This window comes from Eriocheir sinensis, chromosome 59 (assembly GCF_024679095.1).
Source record: "Eriocheir sinensis breed Jianghai 21 chromosome 59, ASM2467909v1, whole genome shotgun sequence".
Taxonomy (NCBI): Eukaryota; Metazoa; Arthropoda; class Malacostraca; order Decapoda; family Varunidae; genus Eriocheir; species Eriocheir sinensis.
Genome location: NC_066567.1, coordinates 10,722,075 through 10,744,910, shown reverse-complemented (window position 1 = coordinate 10,744,910; position 22,836 = coordinate 10,722,075). Strand labels below are relative to the sequence as shown.

At 42.0% G+C, this 22,836-nt stretch overlaps 2 protein-coding genes across 11 annotated transcripts; one reads left to right on the top strand and one right to left on the bottom strand.

The window, feature by feature from the left end:
* Positions 1-333: 333 nt before the first annotated feature.
* On the bottom strand, positions 334-13,489 carry LOC126985581 (sec1 family domain-containing protein 2-like). Of its 8 annotated transcripts, none has more exons than XR_007738819.1 (14): positions 13,312-13,489; positions 12,150-12,344; positions 11,544-11,777; positions 10,578-10,755; positions 9,771-9,952; positions 8,578-8,750; positions 7,267-7,393; positions 6,666-6,809; positions 6,124-6,249; positions 5,329-5,524; positions 4,656-4,758; positions 3,864-4,019; positions 1,359-3,208; positions 334-1,260 (listed from the first exon to the last, which is right to left on the bottom strand). XR_007738819.1 is itself a non-coding variant. In XM_050840733.1 (13 exons), the coding sequence occupies exons 2-13, from the start codon at positions 12,327-12,329 to the stop codon at positions 2,989-2,991; spliced, it is 2,019 nt and encodes a 672-aa protein (XP_050696690.1). In that variant the 5' UTR covers positions 12,330-12,361; positions 13,312-13,489; the 3' UTR covers positions 334-2,988. The 8 variants fall into 8 exon arrangements, 5 of the variants coding, with proteins under 5 accessions (XP_050696690.1, XP_050696687.1, XP_050696692.1 ...); XR_007738817.1 differs by having other exon boundaries at positions 334-1,358; positions 1,495-3,208; XR_007738818.1 differs by having other exon boundaries at positions 334-1,358; positions 1,593-3,208.
* Positions 13,490-15,089: 1,600 nt separating this feature from the next.
* LOC126985579 (uncharacterized) lies at positions 15,090-22,340 on the top strand. 3 transcript variants are annotated; one of them, XM_050840725.1, is made up of 4 exons: positions 15,090-15,162; positions 19,462-19,570; positions 19,691-19,908; positions 20,324-22,340. In XM_050840725.1, the coding sequence occupies exons 1-4, from the start codon at positions 15,116-15,118 to the stop codon at positions 22,029-22,031; spliced, it is 2,082 nt and encodes a 693-aa protein (XP_050696682.1). In that variant the 5' UTR covers positions 15,090-15,115; the 3' UTR covers positions 22,032-22,340. The 3 variants fall into 3 exon arrangements, with proteins under 3 accessions (XP_050696682.1, XP_050696684.1, XP_050696683.1); XM_050840727.1 differs by lacking the exon at positions 19,691-19,908 and having other exon boundaries at positions 15,097-15,162; XM_050840726.1 differs by lacking the exon at positions 15,090-15,162 and having other exon boundaries at positions 19,227-19,570.
* The last annotated feature ends 496 nt before the right edge of the window (positions 22,341-22,836 follow it).

Here is a 22,836-nt window from a genome sequence, read left to right as displayed (position 1 = left end):
GTGTTTTTTATTAGCAATAGTAAATGTCATATAAAGGCGCAGGAAGGATGTTAGTAATCTATGCTTGGTGACGTCACAGAGTCTTCAAGCACCCACTCAGCCACGACCAGAGCTATGTTATATTAAATTGAAGGTGTTTTTTTTATTAGCAATAGTAAAAATAGCGTTGATATAGAATTCATGGCTGCTGGTGATGTCATATAAAAGCGCAGGAAGGATGTTAGTAATCTATGCTTGGTGATGTCACAGAGTCTTCAAGCACCCACTCAGCCCTCCTCCCCAGAGCTATGTTATATTAAATTGAAGGTGTTTTGAATAGCTATCTGCTTGGTGAGCAATAGTAAAAACGGCGTTGGTTTAGACTTCGTGGCTGTTGGTGATGTCATAAAAGGGCGAGGGAATGATATATGTTAGGAATCTCTTGCTTGGTGATGTCACAGAGCCTTCAAGCACCCACTCAGCCACGGCCTTCCCAGAGCTATGTTATATTAAATTGATTTTTTTATTTTTATATTAGCAATAGTAAAAATAGCGAGAATTCATGGCTGCTGGTGACGTCATATAAGGCGAGGGATGTTAATAATCTCTGCTTGGTGATGTCACAGAGCCTCCCTCCTTCCCTCCTCCCCCTCCTCCTGTGACCTTGAGTGTCTGTCTGTGTTTATTTTTTCCTTCTCTCATCTGTGTTTCTCATTATTCTCATCTGCCGCCTTCTTGGTTATTATTAGAATCTTACATATTTTTTTTACTTTTTCCTTTGAGTGTGTTCATGTATACAGCTATTTCTTATGGTGTGTATATAATGTTTTTTTTTTAATGTATTGATCAGGACATGAAAAAAATATTGTCACAGCTGTTATCTTGTTTTCCAGCATACCAACACCACATGGGAAACACACCACTATCCACCATCTTACATATTTTCTTTACTTTTTCCTTTGGGTGTGTTCATGTATACGATTATGCTCTATGGTGTGTATATATATAATGTTTTTTTTTATGTGTATTGATCCGGACATGAAAAAAATTCGTCACAGCTGTTATCTTGTTTTCTTATCTTCATCTTATACATATTAACCCCTTGGATGCGGATTTCCTACAAGAAGACACCACCAAGCTATAGGAATGGAACAAAAAGTGGCTGATACAATGCAATGAAAAAAAATGTAAAGTCTTGCACCTTGGGAGGGAATATCCAGCATACCAATACCACATGGGAAACACTCCACTATCCAGTCCACCACAGAGGTAGAGAATGATCTGGGAGTGCATGTTACCAGGCTACCAGTGAAGGATATCCAGCACACCAATACCACATGGGAAACACTCCACTATCCACCACAGAGGCAGAGAATGACCTGGGAGTGTATGTTACCAGGCTACCAGTGAAGGGATATCCAGCACACCAATACCACATGGGAAACACTCCACTATCCACCACACCAATACCACATGGGAAACGCTCCACTATTCACCACAGAGGCAGAGAAAGACATCGGAGTGTATGTTACCAGGCTACCAGTGAAGGGATATCCAGCACACCAATACCACATGGGAAACACTCCACTATATCCACAGAGGCAGAGAAAGACATCGGAGTGTATGTTACCAGGCTACCAGTGAAGGGATATCCAGCACACCAATACCACATGGGAAACACTCCACTATCCACCACAGAGGCAGAGAAAGACATGGGAGTGCATGTTACCAGCCTACCAGCGAAGGGATATCCAGCATACCAATACCACATGGGAAACGCTCCACTATCCACCACAGAGGCAGAGAAAGACGTATATCCGTGCCAATCAAACAGGGTTAATTAACAGCTGGCCCACTGAAGTACCATCTCTATATATACCATTATACATAAATCTGGTGTTATAATAGTGAGAATAAATATGGAGAATAATATATGAGTTCACTGCAAATGGTGTCTATCTGGTTAATAATTGGAGCGTACAATGGATTTTCTTAACAGATAACGAAATTGAGCAATGATAGAATTTTATATAGAGAAAAGTATCTGAACACCTTTCCATAACACTTATTTTTTTCTTGTGAACCAGAGAGGAATAAAAAAAGATAAAAGAAGAAAAAATTGGGATAACACAGCCAGAGGGAGATAATTAAATGATAGATATGAGTAATAATAATAATAATAATAATAATAATAATAATAATAATAATAATAATAATAATAATAATAATAATAATAATAAAGAGAAATAACAGAAAATAATAGACCTACCTACGATTACTATCACTACTACTACTACTATTACTACTACTACTACCACTACTACTACTACTACTACAACAAAATAGTAACAAAGATAACAATTACTAATACTAAGAACAACATAATCAGCCTGCTATCTGTCATTCACCTGTTATCTTATGCTATTTTACTCTCTTGAACTTTGTCACAATGACACACACACACACACACACACACACACACACACACACACACACACTGAAGGAGAAAGTGAGGAAAAAAAATAAGGGCATGAAAGAAAACGAAATATGAGAAAAAAAAAGAAAAATAAGGACATGGAAGAAAAAGAAAAATGAGAAAAAAAGAAAATTCAGAGCAAGAAAAGCTGAAAAAAAATATGAGAAAAATGAGAAATAAAAATGAGGGCAAGAAAGTAAAGTTATCTACTGAGAAAGAGGAAGAAAAAAGAAAAAGGATGAAAATAAAGAAAACAAGAAAAAAGACAAAAAAAAATTGAAACAGAAGGCAAGAAAAATTAAATAAAGATAAAAAAAGAGGAAAAAATGGAAGCAAGAAAGTATGTGTAACAAAAGAGAGAGAGAGAGAGAGAGAGAGAGAGAGAGAGAGAGAGAGAGAGAGAGAGAGAGAGAGAGAGAGAGAGAGAGAGAGAGAGATGAAACAGTACACACACACACACACAATACCAACACACACACACACAACAACAACAACAACACACACACACACACACACACACACACACACACACTCTACATCCCTCGCAGGAAGACGTTCGGTTGCAGTGCCTTCTCCAGCGTCTCTGTCGGATAGGAGAGGTGCGAGGAGGCGATGATAACCTTCGAGGGGCTGCCCAGGGCCTCCACCATGCGCCTCACCTCTCGCACCTCCCCCGGCGTCACACCCCCAACCACCCACACCAGCATCACAGGGGCGTCGCGTGGGCTGGGTTTGCTGACATTGACGAAGAGGCTGAGAGATGAACATTATTATTATTACTATTATTATTGATGTTGTTAGCTGTGAAGAGATTTAGCATAGATTAGCAAGGTAAGAATTTATAGTAAGACAATTTTTTTTTTTTTTTTACAGCAGAGACAGTTCAAGGACATAAAAAAAGGAAACAAATATGAAAAAGAAAGTTCGCTACTCATCGCTCCTAAAAAGAGTTAGAGGAGTGGCCGAAAGACAGGTCAAAAGTCAGTTATGGGAAGGTGTGATAATAAGGAGATTTGGTATACTAGGGAAACCATTTATTATCATTACTATTGTTGTTAGTTGTGAAGGGATTTTGCACAGATTAGTAAGGCAAGAAGCTATCCTAAGACAAGTTATGGGCAAGATATGATGATGGAAGGATTTGTTACTAGGGAAACCATTTATTATCATTACTATTGTGAGAGGCAATTGTTTATAAAAAACGTTATGGGAAAATGTGATAATAAGGAGATTTGTTATGCTAGGGAAACCATTTATTATCATTACTATTATGGAGGGAGCGGTGAGTGGCGGGCTTTTTTTGCACTCTTTTTGTTGCCCTTGAGCTGTCTCCTTTGTTGTAAAAAAAAATTAATACTGGCTTATCATTATTGTTATTATCATTATTATTATTATTATTTACTCCTACCTGAAGCCAGTCTTGATGAGGTCCTTGAACCCGGCTGACTTGTACTCCAGGTCGCTGATCTCCCCAGGGGGCGCGGAGAAGCAGTCGTGCAGCAGCCGTGGCAGCACACTGTGGTAGGCCGCTGGCTCCACTCCGTCCCCAGGGGTGTGCACGCTCCTGGGGGAAAATTGTACATCACACATTTTATACTGGATGATTTCATGATTTCACTAATGGTATGTTGATATCAATAATCTGCAGCCATCAGTAACAAATACCATCAAATATAGTCCAGGTTGGGTTAACAATTATTAATACTATCGCATACTGCTGCTTTGTTAATATAAAGTCTGTTAATTTTCTCGGTGGTGGACATTCCCATGGCTATTCAATAATCATGCTCATTGATATTGTAAATTAACAAAACAGTACTAATAATTTTAACTCAGAATCAACTATAATTGACAGTATTTGTTATTGCTGCTGTATATTATTGATTCTGACGACCATTTCCTTTTTTTTTTTTTTTTACATTAGAGGAAACAGCTCAAGGGCAAAAAAAAGGAAACAATAATGAAAAAAGCCCGCTACTCACTGCTCCCACAAAAGAGTCAAGAGGAGTGGCCGAAAGATAGGTCAATTTTGGGAGGAGAGGTGTCCTGATACCCTCCTCTTGAAAGTGTTGAAGTCGTAGGCTGTCATACACTATCCATGAAATCGGACATGCCATGGGACAGCAGGTTGTCAGCGCACATTAACGCACACCTCAGACTTGGGCAAACCGACTACATGTATAGGCATGCCCCTTCTCACCTGTAGTTCTTGAGGTGTTCCCTGGCAGTGGTGATGGCATGCAGCTGGCTGGCCACACGCTGGGCCGTCTTCAGGGCCGACACCTCGTCCACCTCCTCCCCAACTGTGGCCAGGAAAAAGGACATCATATAACATCCACTTGTAAACCTTCCCCTCACTAACCATTCATAAACACTATAAAGAAGCAGAAGAAAACATCCCCTCACAAACCTTTTTCCCTCACTAACCACTCGTAAAACTATAAAGAAGCAGAAGAAAACATCCCCTCACAAACCTTTTTCCCTCACTAACCACTCGTAAAACTATAAAGAAGCAGAAGAAAACATCCCCTTGTAAACCTTCCCCTCACTGACCATTCATAAACACTATAAAGAAGCAGAAGAAAACATCCCCTTGTAAACCTTCCCCTCACTGACCATTCATAAACACTATAAAGAAGCAGAAGAAAACATCCCCTCACAAACCTTTCCCCATTCATAAAGAAAAAAAGAAGAAAAAAAAAACCCAAAAAACCTTCCCCCCTGACCATTCTTCAAAACTATAAAGAAGCAGAAGAAAGCATCCAGCAGAAGAAAACATCCCCTTGTAAACCTTCCCCTCACTGACCATTCGTAAAATCCATAAACAAACAGAAGAAAAACAAATCCACTCGTAAAACCATTCCTCCACTCACCCAGCTCAAGGAGAAGATCCGATAGCTCGTCCTTATCCTCCACAAGGGCATGGGAGAGCAGGTTGATGAGGGCATACTCCTCGCGCTGGGAGAAGACCTCAGAGCCGCCCAGGGAAGCCGTGAACACCATGAGGCTCAGCAGATCATCCAGCGTCACCCCACGGCTCTTCCTTGTCCTCAGTAACTGGAAGATCTGCTGGAGAGGTGCGGAGGTGTGATGGGAGGGTGTGTGTGTGTGTGTGTGTGTGGTTGGGTTAGGTTGTATGTGTGTGAAACGGAAAGACTACCAACTATTAACTAGCACGAAAGGAGAAATACTAACAGAGAAAACAGAGAAACAGATGTAGAGAGAAACAGACAAACAGGACAAAAATAAGGAAAATAGAGAAACAGAGGTAGAGATAAACAGATAAATAGGACAAATAAGGAAAACAGAGAAACAGAGGTAGAGAGAAACAGACAAACAGGAAGAAAATAAGGAAAACAGAGAAACAGAGGAAAAGAGAAACAGACAAACAGGAAGAAAATAAGGAAAACAGAGAAACAGAGGAAAAGAGAAACAGACAAACAGGACAAATAAGGAAAATAGAGAAACACAAACAGGACAAAACAGAAAAACAGAGCAACAGACATACAGATAAACAGACAAACAGGAACAAATAGAAACAGAAACACTGCCATCCATCTACCCACACAAAGGAAGGGCAAAACGCAAACACTGAAAAAACACACACACACAAAAAAAATTACAAAACAGGAACAAACGGAAACACTACAAGACTCCCCATCATCTACCTGTGTGAAGGGCGACGTCTCCTCCGGGTCACTGATGGCCTGGACGAGCTGCTTCTCCAGACTCAGCAGCTGATCCAGGTGCTCGTAGCGAGGGTCGGACAATGCCTCCACAGCCCCGAGACCTTGCTGAGGGGATGCAGGGGAAGGAAAATGAGAAATAAGGGAGAGAACGGGATGATAAGAGAACGCTTCCACAGCCTAAGCAGAAAATGACATCAAAGGAAAGGAAAAGATTATACAAGACCATGAATCACAAAGGAGAGAGAAGAGAGATGAGAAAGAGAGGGAAGTAAGAGGTTAGAGAGGGGGCGAGAAGGGAGTGAGAGAGGAGAGAAGTGAGAGAGGGGTAAGAGAGGAGAGTTTACGATTGTCAATATTGGGAGAGACTCATTGCTCGTCCAACTCCACAAGGGAAAAATAAGGGCATCAAATGAAAAGAAGACGAAGAAGCAGAAGAGGAAGAAGAAGAAGAAGAAACAGTTTAAAGACGAGAAGAAGAAGATGAGGACATGTTACCAGTGCCTCCCCTCGCTGTCCATTACCTGAAGGAGCGCAGCGTTCTCACTGAAGGCGTCCGTGTCCGAGGCAAACTGCTGAATGTTCTTCCTGAGCGTGTCCACCATGGCCTTACCCTGCTTGCTGGGGGAGCCGGGGGGAAGGTCCTTGCGGCTGGCGGCCTCCACAACCTGCAGCAGAAGACAGGTGGGATAAAGTAAGTAATAACATTGTGGTCATTTATCCATTTTTTTTTACGGTAAAGGAAACAGTTCAAGGACAAAGACAGATTAAGGAGAAGATGGACTATATATGATGAAGAAGATGAAGAAGGAGGAGAAGATGAAGAAGTAGAAGAAGAAAACAAGAAGAGAAAGTAGAAGAAGAAAACAAGAAGAGAAAGTAAAAAGAAGAAGAAGAAGAAGAAGAAGAAGAAGAAGAAGAAGAAGGAAAAGAAAAATAATAATAATAAGAAGAAGAAGGAGAAAAAGAAGAAAAAATCAATCAATCTATTACTCTCACCATCTCTTATTTTCCACACTCATGTCTGCTCATAAAAGCGACCCTATATGGGCCTACATCAATTCCTTTCCTCCCTTGATGCCGTTCCTCGATCTCAACAACAACAACAACAATAACAACACTCACATGCTTGTTGATGAGTGCGAGAGTCTCCTTGGCGGGGGCGGTGACCAACGAACGGAGGACCTCTGTCGCCCGCTGCTCCTTCCCCTGCGGAGCTAAACATCCCGGAAGCAACGTCCACTCACACGACCTGCACGGAGACGGGATAAGGGATGGTGATGGTATACTGGAGATGGGAGTTTTAGGGTATGGGTGCTTGGGTATGGTGTCAGTGTAGGGGTATGGGTGCCTCGGTGTGATGTCAGGTTAAGGGTATGAGCGTCTGGGGGTCGTATTACAAAACATTTCGACGTCCAAGAACACATATTTGACAAGGCTTTCATAGGAGTTTGGGACATTTCCAGGAGTAGTTTTATGACCCTAGTGGTAGTTTGACCCTTCTTCTGTACCGTGAACCTGAAGAAACACATATTTGACAAGGCTTTCATAGGAGTTTGGGACATTTCCAGGAGTAGTTTTATGACCCTAGTGGTAGCCTGACCCTTCTTCTGTACCGTGAACCTGAAGAAACACATATTTGACAAGGCTTTCATAGGAGTTTGGGACATTTCCAGGAGTAGTTTTATGACCCTGGTGGTAGTCTGACCCTTCTTCTGTACCGTGAATCTAAAGAAACGCTCATTAGAACCCGATTGATTCCCTCTTTGACCTTTAGAAATAGTTGCTATGAGAAGCGAGTGTGTCTTATAATACCTGCCTGGGTGTCATATGTGTGTTAGAACTTTTAGGGGTAGATTTGGCATTGTTTAGGTGAATCTTTGTCTTGCTTGTCTTTCTAATTAATTCCCGGTGTTTGTTAATCTATTGCCGATCAAGCATTCACACACAAACACACACACACACACACACACAAAAAAATAAAAAAATAAAAATAAATAATAATAATAATAATAAGGAAGATAAATAAAAGTAACTAAGAAAATAATGAAAATAATATAAAAAAACAGAAAATTAAGAATGAAAAAACGAGAATGACTAAAAATAACTAAAAATAATATATAAAAAAACTGAAAATTAAAAATGAAAGAAAGAAAATGACAAAAAATAACAAAAAATAATGAAAATAATAAAAAAACAAAATTAAGAATGAAAGAAAATAACAAAAAATAACAAAAAATAGCAAAAACAATAAAAAAAACAAGATTAAAAATGAAAGAAAGAAAATGACCCAAAATAACAAAAAATAATGAAAACAAAATAAAAAAACAGAAAATAAAGAAAATAAATAAATAACAAAACAAAAAATCAGAAAATAAACAAACAACAAAAAAAAACACAAAACAAGGACAACAACAAAGAAACGCGGTGTCTTACGGGTGGAGCTCGCTGAGGGGGGACATGTTGACAGCCGAGTCGAGGCAGTGGCCAGGCAGTCGAGGCAGCAGGGCCAGCAGGCGGGCCATGAGGGAGTCACCGCCATGGCCCGCCGCTCCCACCAGGTCCAGCGTGCGGTCAACCACCACCAAAGCAACCTTGTTCCCGGCCACCTGAAGAAGAGGACATGTAGGGCTGCATTACTAAACATTTCGTCGCCCAGGTTCACACATTTGACAAGGCTTTCATAGGAGTTGTGGGCATTTCCAGGAGTAGTTTTATGACCCCGGTGGTAGTTTGACCCTTCCTCTGTACCTTGAACCTGAAGAAACACATATTTGACAAGGCTTTCATAGGAGTTGTGGGCATTTCCAGGGGTAGTTTTATGACCCTGGTGGTAGTTTGACCCTTCCTCTGTACCTTGAACCTGAAGAAACACATATTTGACAAGGCTTTCATAGGAGTTGTGGGCATTTCCAGGAGTAGTTTTATGACCCTGGTGGTAGTTTGACCCTTCTTCTGTACCATGAACCTGAAGAAACACACATTTGACAAGACTTTCATAGGAGTTGTGGGCATTTCCAGGAGTAGTTTTATGACCCTGGTGGTAGTTTGAGCCTTCCTCTGTACCTTGAACCTGAAGAAACACTCATTAGAACCCGACTGACCCCCTCTTTGACCTTTAGAAATACATGATGTGAGAAGCGAAAGTGTCTGTACAGCTTTAGGGTTCCTCAGGGCCACCTCTTTTGATTCTTTTTTGTAGGAGCAGCGAGTGGCGGGCTTTTTTTTTATTATTGTTTCCTTTTTTTGTGCCCTTGAGCTGTCTCCTTTGTTGTTGTAAAAAAAAAAAAAAAAAAAAAAAGCATCACCTCACATCCATAACTACTACTACAACTGTTATTACTATCATTCCCGGCACTATTATTACCACCACCACTACTGCTACTATTACTACTACCACTACTACTACTACTACTACTACAGCAACTATCGATAATCCACAGAAATAATATCAAGACTAATCTCCTCCCGAAATTGACCTCTCTTTTGGCCGCTCATAACTTTTGTCTCTGAAGGAACAGCGATCAATGTGCTATTTTTTTTTTAACCTTTTTTTTTGGTGCACTTGAGCTGTTTCTTTAGCTGTAAAAAAACAACAAATAAAACAGAGGCAGGAACAGGCGACGCACCTTTCTCCTCTGTCTGGCGGGAGGGAAGACGTCAAGCTCCGAGCCGATGATGTGTGCCGTCTGCCCGATGGTGTAGATCTCCTCTCGAGCGTTCATCCCCTGCAGGAGGCTGTGTAGGGAGGCCACCAGCTGCCGCACCGCCACCCGCATCTCGTGGGGGAGGTGGTAGAACTCAACCTCGTCTGTGGGAGTCGAGGAAGTGACAAGTGGTAGTTAGGTATTGTATAAAAGGAAAGTTTGGTTTAGTCGGCGCAACATCTGTGGTCATATGCCGGAGAGAGACAGAAGGGGAAGGAATTATAGAAGGGAACAGATCCCAGGAGACGGGACACAACCCCCGATTAATACCTGGTACCCATTCACAGCTGGGTGGACAGGGGTGTAGGGCAGCGGAAAAGCCGCCCAAATTTTTCCACTAAGCCTGGGAATCGAAACCGGGGTCTCTCGGTTGTGAGCCGAGTGTGCTAACCACTGCACCACAAAGCCCCCGGTAGGTATTGTATACTTTACCTGTTTGTCCGTTCCTTAATTCAGAAAGTTAGTCCACCTCTTTACTACTTTCCCCTACATTCTTTTGCTTGGCTCACCCTCAACCTCGTCTGTGTGTTTCAGGAAGTGTTGGAGAGGTGTGTGCTTTCCGGTCTACTTGTGTTCGTGTATTCATTAATCGTGAAATGAATTATTCCATCTCTGTATCGTTAAAATAGTTAATTCCTGATGTTTCTTGTCAATAGTTGGGTGTCAAAAACCTGTAAATACTATCCTCTGAGTACGATAATCTGGCAACGGTGGGCACTATGTTCTTACTCAGGGTGGTGAGAGGCTTGATCTTGTCGCCGCGAGTGACTGCCTGGTGGTGCTTGGATATCCTCGGCACGTCAGGGCTCAGCAGCGGGTAGAGGGAGGTAAACACAGGCATGAAGAACAGGTCCTCGGCATACGGCACCACCACCAGGGGAAGGTAGAAGACCTCCACCGTGTAGTTCTGAAAGTGAAGTCAGTATTGTCAGACTTTCCTCCCTCACATCAACTATTTCCAAGGGCTAAAAAGAAGCAGCAATCACTAGAACAGGTCCTCCGCATACGGCACCACCACCAGGGGAAGGTAGAAGACCTCCACCGTGTAGTTCTGAAAGTGAAGTCAGCACTGTCAGACTTTCCTTCCCTCACATCAACTATTTCCAAAGGCTAAAAAGAAAGGGCAATCACTGGACTTTTTCTTCTCCCTCAGTGAAGTAAATGATAACACTTTTCTTCTCTTGCAAATGGTTAAATACATCTTTATCTTTAACGGCTTCTAACCAATAATTTCACTATACTTTATTCAGGTGGAATTTTTCTTTACCTTCTAAGTATGGTATTAAGCTTTTTTTACAGCAAGGGAAACAGCTCATGGGCAAAAACAAAAACAAAAACAACAAAATAAGGCCTGCTAGATGCTGCTCTGAAAGTTGGAAAGTTTCGTTTAGTCGGCGCAACATCTGTGGTCATATGCCGGAGAGACAGAAAGGGAAGGAATTATAGGAGAAGGGAACAGATCCCAGGAGACGGAACACAACCCCCGATTAATACCTGGTACCCATTCACTGCTGGGTGGACAGGGGTGTAGGGTATCGGAGAGGCTGCCCAAATTTTTCCACTCCACACGGGAATTGAACCCGATGCTGCTCTGAACAAAAGCAAGAAGAACAAGAGGCCAAAAAAGAGGTCAATTTCAGACATTTCGTAATAGTCCTTAATTCAAGAGAACTAAAAACATGAGCCGCAACCCACCATGTTCCCCATCCATGTCAGAATATTATGCTCCAGCTCCGAGGTCAGCGCCGAGTCCTCCACCTCCCGCCCACCGTAGCGGGCGTAGGTGTGGACGCTGGGGTGGGCAGAGGTGACCACCACGCAGTACTGGAAGCAGGAGGCCTGGATCACGTCCTGCAGGATGGTGGCAGTGGTGCCCCTCACTGGACCACTCAACAGGAAGGCCGCCTTGACATCCTTCTCGCCTCCTTTCTGATGATGGGGGAAAATAATTAAGTCAGTTAGTAGCTACACATAAATATAAATAAATATGTTCTAAATACGTAAATACGCTCTGTACATAAATACTGCAGCAGGAAGGCCACATTGACATCTTCTCGCCTCCTTTCTGATAATGGGGGATCATAAGGAAGTCAATTAGTACACATAAATATAAATAAATATATTCTAAATACGTAAATATGCTCTCTATACATAAATGGCTACTCTTTACTTTTGTCTATTATGGGAGTGGCAAGTAGCGGGCTTTTTTTTTCCACTCTTTTTGTTGCCCTTGAGCCGTCTCCTTTGTTGTAAAAAAAAAAAAAAAACTATATACAAAGTCCTCTGAATTCTGTCTTCTACCTCAAAAGATGAAAATTCCTTGACGTTCTTGGCGCCGGCGTCAGCGAGGCGGCCGAGTCCTCCGCTCCAGTGCAGACTCTCGGCCGACGGTCCATCCACGAAGACCAGGGCGTTCCTCACCTTCTTGCACGCCTCAGTCCACCACGCCTCACTCACGTGGCCGGCACTCACCGTCTCCATGGCTGCGGCAACACTCTGATAGGAAAGTTGACCTACATCACTTATATACATCACAAAAACAAATAAACGTACAGATTACTTACAAACTTGCATCACAACCAATTAAGGAGTAAACAGGGAAAACTTGAATAAAGTGAAAAACTACTGAAAATCTAGAAAAATGCAATTATTTCATTCATCATATATCAACACTCCCAAATTTCTACCATGATGTCTGCAAAATACCTATAAATATACAAAAGCATATAAGCTTACAAATTATTTACAATCTTGCATCACAACCAATTAAGGAGTAAACACAGTGAAAAATTGAATCAAGTGAAAAATTACTGAAAATCGAGAAAAATGCGATAATTTCATGCACCCTACATCAGCACTCTACTAAATTCCTAGCATGATACTTATAAAAATGGCCTTAAAAAGAAACCATTAGACATTTGCAACAGAAATGAGGTACTAAATCATGCAATTCACTACATTTATCACCAGAAAAACATGAACCACGTGAGAAAATTGTTGGTTGGGTGAAACTGTATATTGTCCAAAAACACTATTTACTCTTGATTCGCCTCGTAACAACATAATCGCAAAAAATGGCCGTAAGACATGGGCGTTTCATCCTCATATACAAATGGTCTATGCATCTGGTTTAGCAAAGGAAATAGGGGTAAAGCTGTAGAATTCGAGGCTATCATGCACAGCCAATGAAGGTTAGGGACTAGGTCATATATAGCATTTAATAGAGAGATTAGGAAACACTACCCTTGATTCGTCTCGTAACATCATAATAGCAAAAATGGCCTTATTAAAAAGAAACCGTTTGACAGGGAAAAGTTGTAGAATTCGAGGCTATCATGCACACCCAATGAAGGTTAGGGACTAGGTCATATATAGCATTTAATAGAGAGATTAGGAAACACTACCCTTGATTCGTCTCGTAACAACATAATACCATGAAAAATAAAACACTATGGAGATTTACCAGTATATTTCACCTCTCAGCGATGCAATACTCTACTCAGCTTCCATTCCTATCCTTGTGTGTCCCCGGAAAGCAGTGGAGGAGGTCCTGGCGGAGTCCTGCAGGAGGCGGTGAAGGGGACGTATGGAGGGCGGAGCACACCCACCTGTCCGTTCGGCTTGATCCTGAACTTGATGTCACAGCTGATTTGGGGGATTGTTTGTTGACATGGAGAGGATACGAACCTAAGACTATTATTATTATTATTATTATTATTATTATTATTATTATTATTATTATTATTATTATTATTATTATTATTATTATTATTATTATTATTATTATTATTATTATTATTATTATTATTATTATTATTATTGTTGTTGTTGTTGTTGTTGTTGTTGTTGTTGTTGTTGTTGTTGTTGTTGTTGTTGTTGTTGTTGTTGTTGTTGTTGTTGTTGTTGTTGTTGTTGTTGTTGTTGTTGTTGTTGTTGTTGTTGTTACTACTACTACTACTACTACTACTACTACTACTACTACTACTACTATTATACTGTATCCATGTTTATCTTCCTTTTTTTTCTTCCCTTTTCTTCCTTTTTGTCTATCCCATTTACAGACACCCAAAGGCTCTCGCTAATTCATATGATCATATAACTGAAACTATACGATCTATTATGCTTCATAAAAAAAAACATTCTTAATAGGGGAAGGTGGGGTAAGACGGACCCCTGGGGTGAGATGGACCCCCACCTCAAATATGAATTAAAAAGGGTATGATTAAAATTGATGCCGCTAGATGTCCTCAACATCAACTGTAACTCACGCGGGTGCACCGGAAGCAGGGTTCCCAGTGACGGTACAAAAGTACCATTTTGATACTTTTTGTCGGTAGCGGTACATTTTTACGACATTAAGCTAAAGTGGTACGAAATTATCATTGAGGAAAAATTTGATACTTTTTTACCAATTTAGTAAGAAAAATGATACATTTTCTTCTCACCGATGCATCCAGGGAAATGTGAAAAATGAAATGTGATAATGACCAAAAGTAGGAAATCAATAATATTTTACTTATTGTTTTAATTGCTTAAAGAGGAGATACGGTATTTTAAGCTCAAGTAACTAACTACTCTTCTTTTTCTTGTTAGGGAGCAGTGATTAGCGGGGTTTTTTTGTTTGTTATTTTTGAGCTGCTCTCTCGGTTTATTAAAAAAATAAAACAGTTTTATTTAGGAAGGAGCTGGATAGCATTGTGAAATGGTAGATAATATTGGGGCACTTTCATATATCATTGTCATATCATGATGGACAACATTCACTATACATTGAATTATACATAGAATGCTATAAGATCGTTAATTTATCAAAAGCATAGATATTATTCTGTAAGATATGTAATAAATTGTATATCTATACCAAATGTATTGTTTTTCCACATATAGATTAGAATTCTACATTGTCTGTGTTATCTTAATTATAAGTTTTAATCTCTCTCTCTCTCTCTCTCTCTCTCTCTCTCTCTCTCTCTCTCTCTCTCTCTCTCTGTTATCATACAAGTCATCATGCTGCAATAGACACTGCAGACTGTGTACACCCTACATCACTGCCAGACGTAAGAGTAAGAGTTAAAAAAAATATTATTTAAGTAATTTCCTCACTGTAAAATATAAATTACTTAAAATTACCGGTTGATACTTTTTTTGATACTTTTTTTCAGCCATGTGGTACATTTTTACATTTTGATAATTTTTTATGGTACGTTTTAGTTTTTTCCACTGGGAACACTGACCGGAAGCCAGGTTCAGTACCGCATTTGCGCTCGATGTGGAGGTTTGTGTTTTTGGACAGTGCTGATGTTATTTCGAGAAGGTAAGATAATTATTTTTTTGCATTGATATACTGGTTGTAATGATTTAGTAATCATGCTGCATATAGCCAATCGTTTGTGCATTATAGGTATGTGCCATAAAATGATATATCAAACATAGATGTTTTATTAAAAAATGCATAATGCGAATATTTACGTATGGGGTGAGATGGACCCCGAGGGGTCCATCTCACCCCATACTCTAAATATTTTACAAACACTTAGCATTTTCTTTTTTTTTTTTTTTTGTCAAGGACTATGATGAGCCCTTTGAAAGTACCCGAAAAAAATGACGGGGTAAGACGGACCCCTGGGGTCCGTCTTACCCCGTCATTTTTTTTCGAAAACAATAAAAGTTACTTTTTTATTTTAATCATAGTTTAAATTTTTCCATCAAATAACCGTGCCTAGGTTGCGTATTGGAATCATAAGACCCTAAAGTACCACCACAACCCCTAAAACATTAAAAAAATATCAAAATGTGGCTTATAGACCCATTTCTTTCTTAAGGGGTCCGTCTTACCCCACCTTCCCCTACTAGGCGATCTAAATGACGACCTTCTCTCGCCTACCAGCAAACTCTCACGCTTATTAAAGAATAATAAACTAACACAACTAATAAGCAAACCCACACGACTAACCCCAACCACTGCTACACTACTGGATGTAATAATAACCAATAACCCTGACCTCATATTACACAGTGACGTAATCCCTAACCCTATCGCTGATCACGAGCTTATCACAGCCACAGTCAATATGAAAAAGCCAAAACGAATACCAGTTATAAAAACACTCAGAGACTTAAAGTTATATGACAAAGATAAATTCTGCGAAAACCTGCTAAACAGCGTCACCGAACTGAATCAAATATTAAACACGGATAATGTTAATGACCAAGTGAGCATATATATATATATACTAACTTCAGTGTTCACTAGATGCTTAGACAACCTTGCTCCAATGGTAACACGTGAAATAAAACGGCCCCCTGCTCCCTGGATCAACAATGAAATTAATGAATGTATAAATCTCAGAAATACAACACAACGTAACCTCAAAAACAACAGAAAAGATAAAATACTACAAGATAGGTACAGATACCTGAAGAAACGCGTAAAAACCCTAATTAATATATCCAAAAATAATTACTATCAGTCCCAACTCAAAGATTGCAAAGGTAATACGTCTGCCACCTGGAAAGTTGTAAAAGAATTAATTCCCAATAAAAAGAACAGCTCAAACAATCAAATACCTGGCAGCTCAGAAACTTTGTTTGAAGATTTTAATACTTTTTTTGCTAACGTGGGAAAAAACACATACGAAAAGATACAATCTACGCTATTAAACATACAAAACAGTCCCCCAGTGGAAAATGCCATACACGACAGACACCTCGCAGACCACACACACGAAGAAAACGGAACACTCTTTCGCCCCACACACAGACACTGACACACTCATCTTAACGATAAAGAGCTTGCACGAAACAAAATCATTTGGATCCGATGGTATTCCTCTTCGTTTCCTTAAGGACTCTCTCTTCATTACCGCATATTACTTGACTCAAATAATAAACACTTCTATTGTTACCGGCATCTTTCCTACACAGTGGAAAAACGCTGTAGTTACCCCCCTCTATAAAGCTGGCGACGTGAGTAATGCCGGTAATTATCGCCCAATATCCCTATTACCTATCTTCTCTAAAGTTATAGAAAAAATAGTTGCAAACCAATTAACTAAATACCTTGAAAATAACAAACACTTGTCCGACACTCAACATGGCTTTCGCCCCCACCTCTCAACCAGCACTGCACTCACGGCCGTCACCGATAAACTATACGACAATATGGATACCAAACAATTATCGCTGCTTACACTTTGTGACCTATCAAAAGCATTTGATAGTGTTAGCCATAAGATTCTCCTCCACAAACTTTCAAATGTTAAAGTAGACACATTTTGGTTCAAAGACTACTTATCGAACAGAACACAGACAGTACGCCTACAAAACCATCTCTCCACAAAGGCAAACCTACAATATGGCGTTCCACAAGGCTCCATTTTAGGGCCTATATTATTTACACTCTATGTAAACGATATGCATGAATACTTCGACGACTGCACACTTATACAATATGCAGACGACACACAATTTCTCCATAGTGGGCCACTGAAGGATATAAATCTACTAGTGAGAAAAGTTGAAACCACCCTAAGCAAAGCCATGGTGTACTTTAATAAAAATGGTCTAATGTTAAACACCCAGAAAACCCAATGTATATTTATAGGAAGTAGACAACTAATATCAAGAATACCTGACAACACAACCATTCTCTTCCATGATAGTAAGATCGAACCCTCAAACAATGTAAAGAATTTAGGATTGTAATGTATATAGACCAATATTTAGTGTTTGATCACCATATAACCGAAAATCCTAGGAACACTTATGTATGCAAATAGAATAAAACAATGTTTTGACAAACCCACAAGGCAGCTTATGGTAGAGTCACTAGTATTAAGTATACTAAACTATTGTAATACTATATGGGGGACAACCAACAATACGCTGCTAACTAAAGTACAGAAACTACAGAACTTCGCTGCCAAAATCGTAGAAGGGAAGGCCCAGAAATATGATCATGTAACTCCGATAATTAAGGAACTCAATTGGCTCAATGTTTCACAACAAATAACTTTTGACACAGCAGTGAATATATATAAACATCTGCACGGTCACTACCCTGAATATCTAATGCCTCTCCCCTCTGTAAACAGCATCACCAACAGCACAACACGCCAGCAGGGTAATCTGTATGTACCAAGAACACACACAGACACAGGAGCCAGACAACTTTCTGTACACGGGCCTAAACTTTGGAACTCCCTGCCAACACATATAAGCACTGCCCACACCTTGCATAGATTCAAATATATTCTGAAAGAGTTCTTACTTAATCGAAACCGAAACAACTGATGAATAACTAATTATTTCATTGCAATAACCTATGTACTTTTTATGTATTTGGATGTAAGAATAACCACTTCTGGTGGAAATAAAATTATTATTATTATTATTATTATTATTATTATTATTATTATTATTATTATTATTATTATTATTATTATTATCTTTCTTTAATTTTCCATTCTTCCTCTTCTTATCTTATATAACTTTCATATCTTTCTTCATGAGCTTTTTTGCTTCATTTATCCTTTTCTTCACATTGTCCTCCTCTCCTTTTGACGCGTGTGTGTGTGTGTGTGTGTGTGTGTGTGTGTGTGTGTGTGTGTGTGTGTGTGTGAAAGAAAGAAAGAGAGAAAGAACGAATGAATGAATGAGAGGAAGGAAGGAAGGAAGAAAGAAAGAGAGTGTGTGTGTGTGTGTGTGTGTGTGTGTGTGTGTGTGTGTGTGTGTGTGTGTGTGTGTGTGTGTACCTTCCTCGTATGCAGTCTATAATTAGCAACAGGAAAACTCACTGCACGACAACCCGAGTGCTTCAATATATAGTCAGGAACACCTTAGGAGGAAGACACACCGGGCCCTTAACGAAGCCCCAGGTAAGGTACACACACACACACACACACACACACACATTGACTAACTCCCTAACTAACTAACTAAGGAAAGAATGAAAGAAAGAAAGAAAGAAAGAAAGGAAGGAAGGAAGGACGGAAGAAAGAGAGAGAGAAAGAAAGAAAGAAAGAAGGGAAGAAAGAAAGAAAGAAAGAAAGGAAGGAAGGAAGGAAGAGAGAGAGAAAGAAAGAAAGAAGGGAAGAAAGAAAGAAAGAAAGAAAGAAAGGAAGGAAGGAAGGATGGAAGGAAGGAAGGAAAAAAGAAAGAAAGAGAAAGAAAGAAAGAAAGAAAGAAAGAAAGAATGAGAGGAAGAAAGGAAGGAAGGAAAAAAGAAAGAAAGAGAAAGAAAGAAAGAAAGAAAGAATGAGAGGAAGAAAGGAAGGAAGGAAGGATGGAAGAAAGAGAGAGAAAGAAAGAGAGAAAGAAAGAAAGAAAGAAAGAGAGGAAGAAAGGAAGGAAGGAAGAAAGAGAGAGAATGAATGAAAGAAAGAAAATAAGAATGAAAGAAAAAAGAGAAAGAAAAGAAAGAAAGAAAGAAAAAAAGGATGAGAGGAAGAAAGGAAGGAAAGAAGGAAGGAAGGAAGGAAAAAATGAAGGAAGGAAGAAAGAGAGAGAGAAAGAAAGAAAGAAAATGAAAGAAAGAAAATAAGAATGAGAGAAAGAAAAATAACAAACCAACATACGAGCTAACAAACCACTAATCTTTTACTTCCATACCCAGAATTTCGCGCCCTGCCCCATCATCAACCAACAAACAAACAAACATAAAAAACAGAAGAATGACGACGAGGACCAACGCACGCACGCACACAAACGCACGCTCCCCAAAAGTAAGTGTGTGTGTGTGTGTGTGTGTGTGTGTGTGTGTGTGTGTGTAACCTAAGCTAACCTAACCTAACCTTACCTAGCTACTACTACTACTACTACTACAACTACCACTACTTTCGAAGGAGTGTGGGGTTTGCGGGGCGCCTGCGAGGGGGGTGCACTTCGGCGGGGTTAGCTGCGACCCCTGCAAAGCCTTCTTCAGACGTAGTGTACAGAGCGGTATGTGGCAGGCCTTCCATTGCTCCTTCGTAACCCCCACCACTAACAGGAACAACAACAACAACAACAGCAAGGATAACAAGCGAGGAACACACAACTACCGCTCATGTCAGGCTTGCAGGTAAAGTTTCATTAACAGGTAGGTAGGTAGTTGCTTGTGTCGACATGTATACCTTATCAGAAACTCATATCTATTAAACGCTTAAATAATTCGTTAGTTGTCATTTTGCTATATTAGTGTCTCTCTCTCTCTCTCTCTCTCTCTCTCTCTCTCTCTCTCTCTCTCTCTCTCTCTCTCTCTCTCTGCTTCTCTTCCCATGTTTCCTTCTCCTGTTCCTGTTGTTCCTCCTCTTCCTGTTCCTTCTATTCGTGTTCTACCTATTAGTCCTCCTCCTCCTCTTCTCCTTCCTCCTCCTCCTAAACAGACACCCTCGCCATACACCGACAGGTCTTCTGGTGTCTGTTCTTCCTATGTATTCCTATGTATTCCTTTTCCTCTGCATTGTATCCCGTGTTTCTCTCTCTCTCCCGTATAGGTTCAGGCGGTGTCGTGAGATCGGCATGAACCTTTCTCTGGTGATGGGGGAGGAGGATCGGAAGGCCTTGATGGCACGGAGACTTGAGGTGCGAAGGAGGCAGATGCTACTCCTGCAGAATGGACGCCAACCGGAGAGAGAGGAGGAGGAAGAGGAAGAGGAGGAGGAGGAGGAATCGCGGGTGAATGATAAGGCTGAGAAGAGGAGAGGAGGAGAGGAGGAAGTGAGAAGAGGAGGAGAAAGAGTGGAAGAAGTAAGAGGAGGAATAACGGGAATAGGAACAGGAATGGGAGGAGATCAGGAACGCCAAGTAGGAATAGGAATATATGAAAAAGGAGAGGAGACTGGGAGAGGAGAAAGAAGAGAATGCAACATAGGAATAGGAGGAGGAGGAGGAGGAATACAAGAAGTCGAAGGAGGTTTAGGAGGAGAGGGAAAGTGGGAGGAATATGAGATTACGAAGGAGGAGGAGGAGGAGGAGGAGGAGGAGGAGAGAAAAATGGATATCAGCGAAGTCGATGTTCCAACACTCTCCCCGCAAGACACCACCACTATCAGCGTCCTGTGCCGGCTGCTGAGGACGTCCCTGGCCCTTCCGGAGTTCCTGCAGGAGGGAGAGCACGGGGCCGCCGCTTCCTTCGCCGCGGGGGCATGGCACGCGGCGACAGGGGCGGGTCAGGGGCTCGAACGGCTGATCTTCGCTCTCTGTAAAGGCCTTGGACGCTTCTATAGTCACTCCATGACGTACCAAAGCCTAGGGAGCCGGCAGAAGGGCGAGGTGCTGAAGGACGCCGTGGCCCGGGGCGCGGTGCTGTACGCCGCCCACCAGTACCAGGCGGAGGGGGAGTGCTGGCCACGCTACGTCCTGTCGCCCGCCTGCAGGTTCCCCCGCGTGGCCCTGGCGGAGCTGCTGGCCTCCCTCCCCGCCGCCTGCGACCACCCCGCCCTGGCCACCTTTATGAGGAAGTGCTGCGCCTTCTTCGCCGACGAGGTCATCACCGTGCTGGGCCTGATGGCGGCGCTGGGCGACGCTCACCTCTGCCGGGGACGGGACGGAGGCTGCGGCGCGCTGAAGCCTGACCCTGAACCTGCGAGCTGCGACCCACTGAAGCAGGAAGACCACGGAGAGGAGGAGGGGGACGAGGAGGCGTGGCGGCAGCGGCGGGGCTACCTGGAGCTGGCGCGGCGGTACGTGGCGCAGCGGTACAGGGACGCCGCCGCGGCGGCCTCCGTCGTGGAGGAGCTCGACGCGTGTCTGCGGGAGGCGGGTGACCTGGCCGCCAGCCTCACCGCTGCCCCGGCCGCTGAGGATAACACTTTCATGCCCCCTGCCCCCCGTGACGCCCGCCACGCTACGCACGCCCCCGTGAAGTCGGAGTGGCCCCGTGGGTCGGTGGGCGGCGGGACGGGTCTTGTGTGGCGGTGCGAAGCGGAGAGAGGCCAGGCAGACGTGACCTTAGCGGCGGCGGCGGGGGGCTGCCACGACCCCAGCGGTCTACTCCCCCCGCCCCCCACAGAGGACCCCCGTGCGTACCCCGCCGCGCCCCCGCTGCCGCCCAGCACACAGCAAGGCGTCCAGCGGGCCTCGGTATGCCCGCCGATGGTCACGGTTCATTCCTTTCCCTGCACCCCACGCCACCACGGCACACACACACAGGACGTCACGGGCCCACCACGCGGCGGCTCCGGCACGGGGGAACGATCCTGACACACACACGCTTCTCCCTCCCGCCGTGCTCGCAGACTTGGAGTAAACGAAATATTCAGTAACGAAATGATGACTAACAATGGAATAATGAATGTAACGATGAATTATATGATGAATGACAAGATACTGACAAGATATATATATTTTTTTTTACAACAAAGGAGACAGCTCAAGGGCACAAAAAAAGGAAACAATAATAAAAAAAGCCCGCTATTCGCTGCTCCTAAATGATGAAATGTATGATATAATGAAAGATAATGAAAAAAAACAATGTTACGATGAATTTTGTGATTAATCGTATGATGAATGAGATGATGAATGATAATGAAAATAATAAATGAAATAATGAATAAGGTAACGTCCGTGTTGATCCTTTTTCCCAGGTAACAGGTGAAAAAATTCCCTCCCTGGGCGGTTCAATTACAGGTGATGTTATGCTAATTAACCTCTGCATGCAGGTATTTACGACGCACTCCAGATAAGGGAAGGGATGGGTACCTGTGTGTGTGTGTGTGTGTGTGTGTGTGTGTGTGTGTGTGTGTGTGTGTGTAAAACTATTAAAATTAGTGTTGAGTTTTCCTTCATCTGCCAACCGGTGTCTTCTTCCCCCCCCCCCTCTCACACACACACACACACACACACACAGACACACTTCACCTTCACGCTATCTAATTCTCCTTCACGCCTTTTTAAAACACTACCTCACTACGCCTCCGCCCCCCCCCCACACACACACACACACACACACACACACACACACACACACACACACACACACACACACACACACACACACACACACACA

Excerpts from the sequence above, each read along its gene's own strand:
- LOC126985581 (XM_050840733.1), bottom strand. The coding sequence starts at position 12,329 with ATGGAGACGGTGAGTGCCGGCCACGTGAGTGAGGCGTGGTGGACTGAG. Across the intron at positions 11,778-12,149 it reads AGGAATTTTCATCTTTTGAG|AAAGGAGGCGAGAAGGATGT; the intron begins GTAGAAGACAGA and ends CCCCATCATCAG. Across the intron at positions 9,953-10,577 it reads CAAGCCTCTCACCACCCTGA|ACGAGGTTGAGTTCTACCAC; the intron begins GTAAGAACATAG and ends CGACTCCCACAG.
- LOC126985579 (XM_050840725.1), top strand. The coding sequence starts at position 15,116 with ATGTGGAGGTTTGTGTTTTTGGACAGTGCTGATGTTATTTCGAGAAG. Across the intron at positions 15,163-19,461 it reads GCTGATGTTATTTCGAGAAG|AATTTCGCGCCCTGCCCCAT; the intron begins GTAAGATAATTA and ends TTCCATACCCAG. Across the intron at positions 19,571-19,690 it reads CAAACGCACGCTCCCCAAAA|GAGTGTGGGGTTTGCGGGGC; the intron begins GTAAGTGTGTGT and ends CTACTTTCGAAG.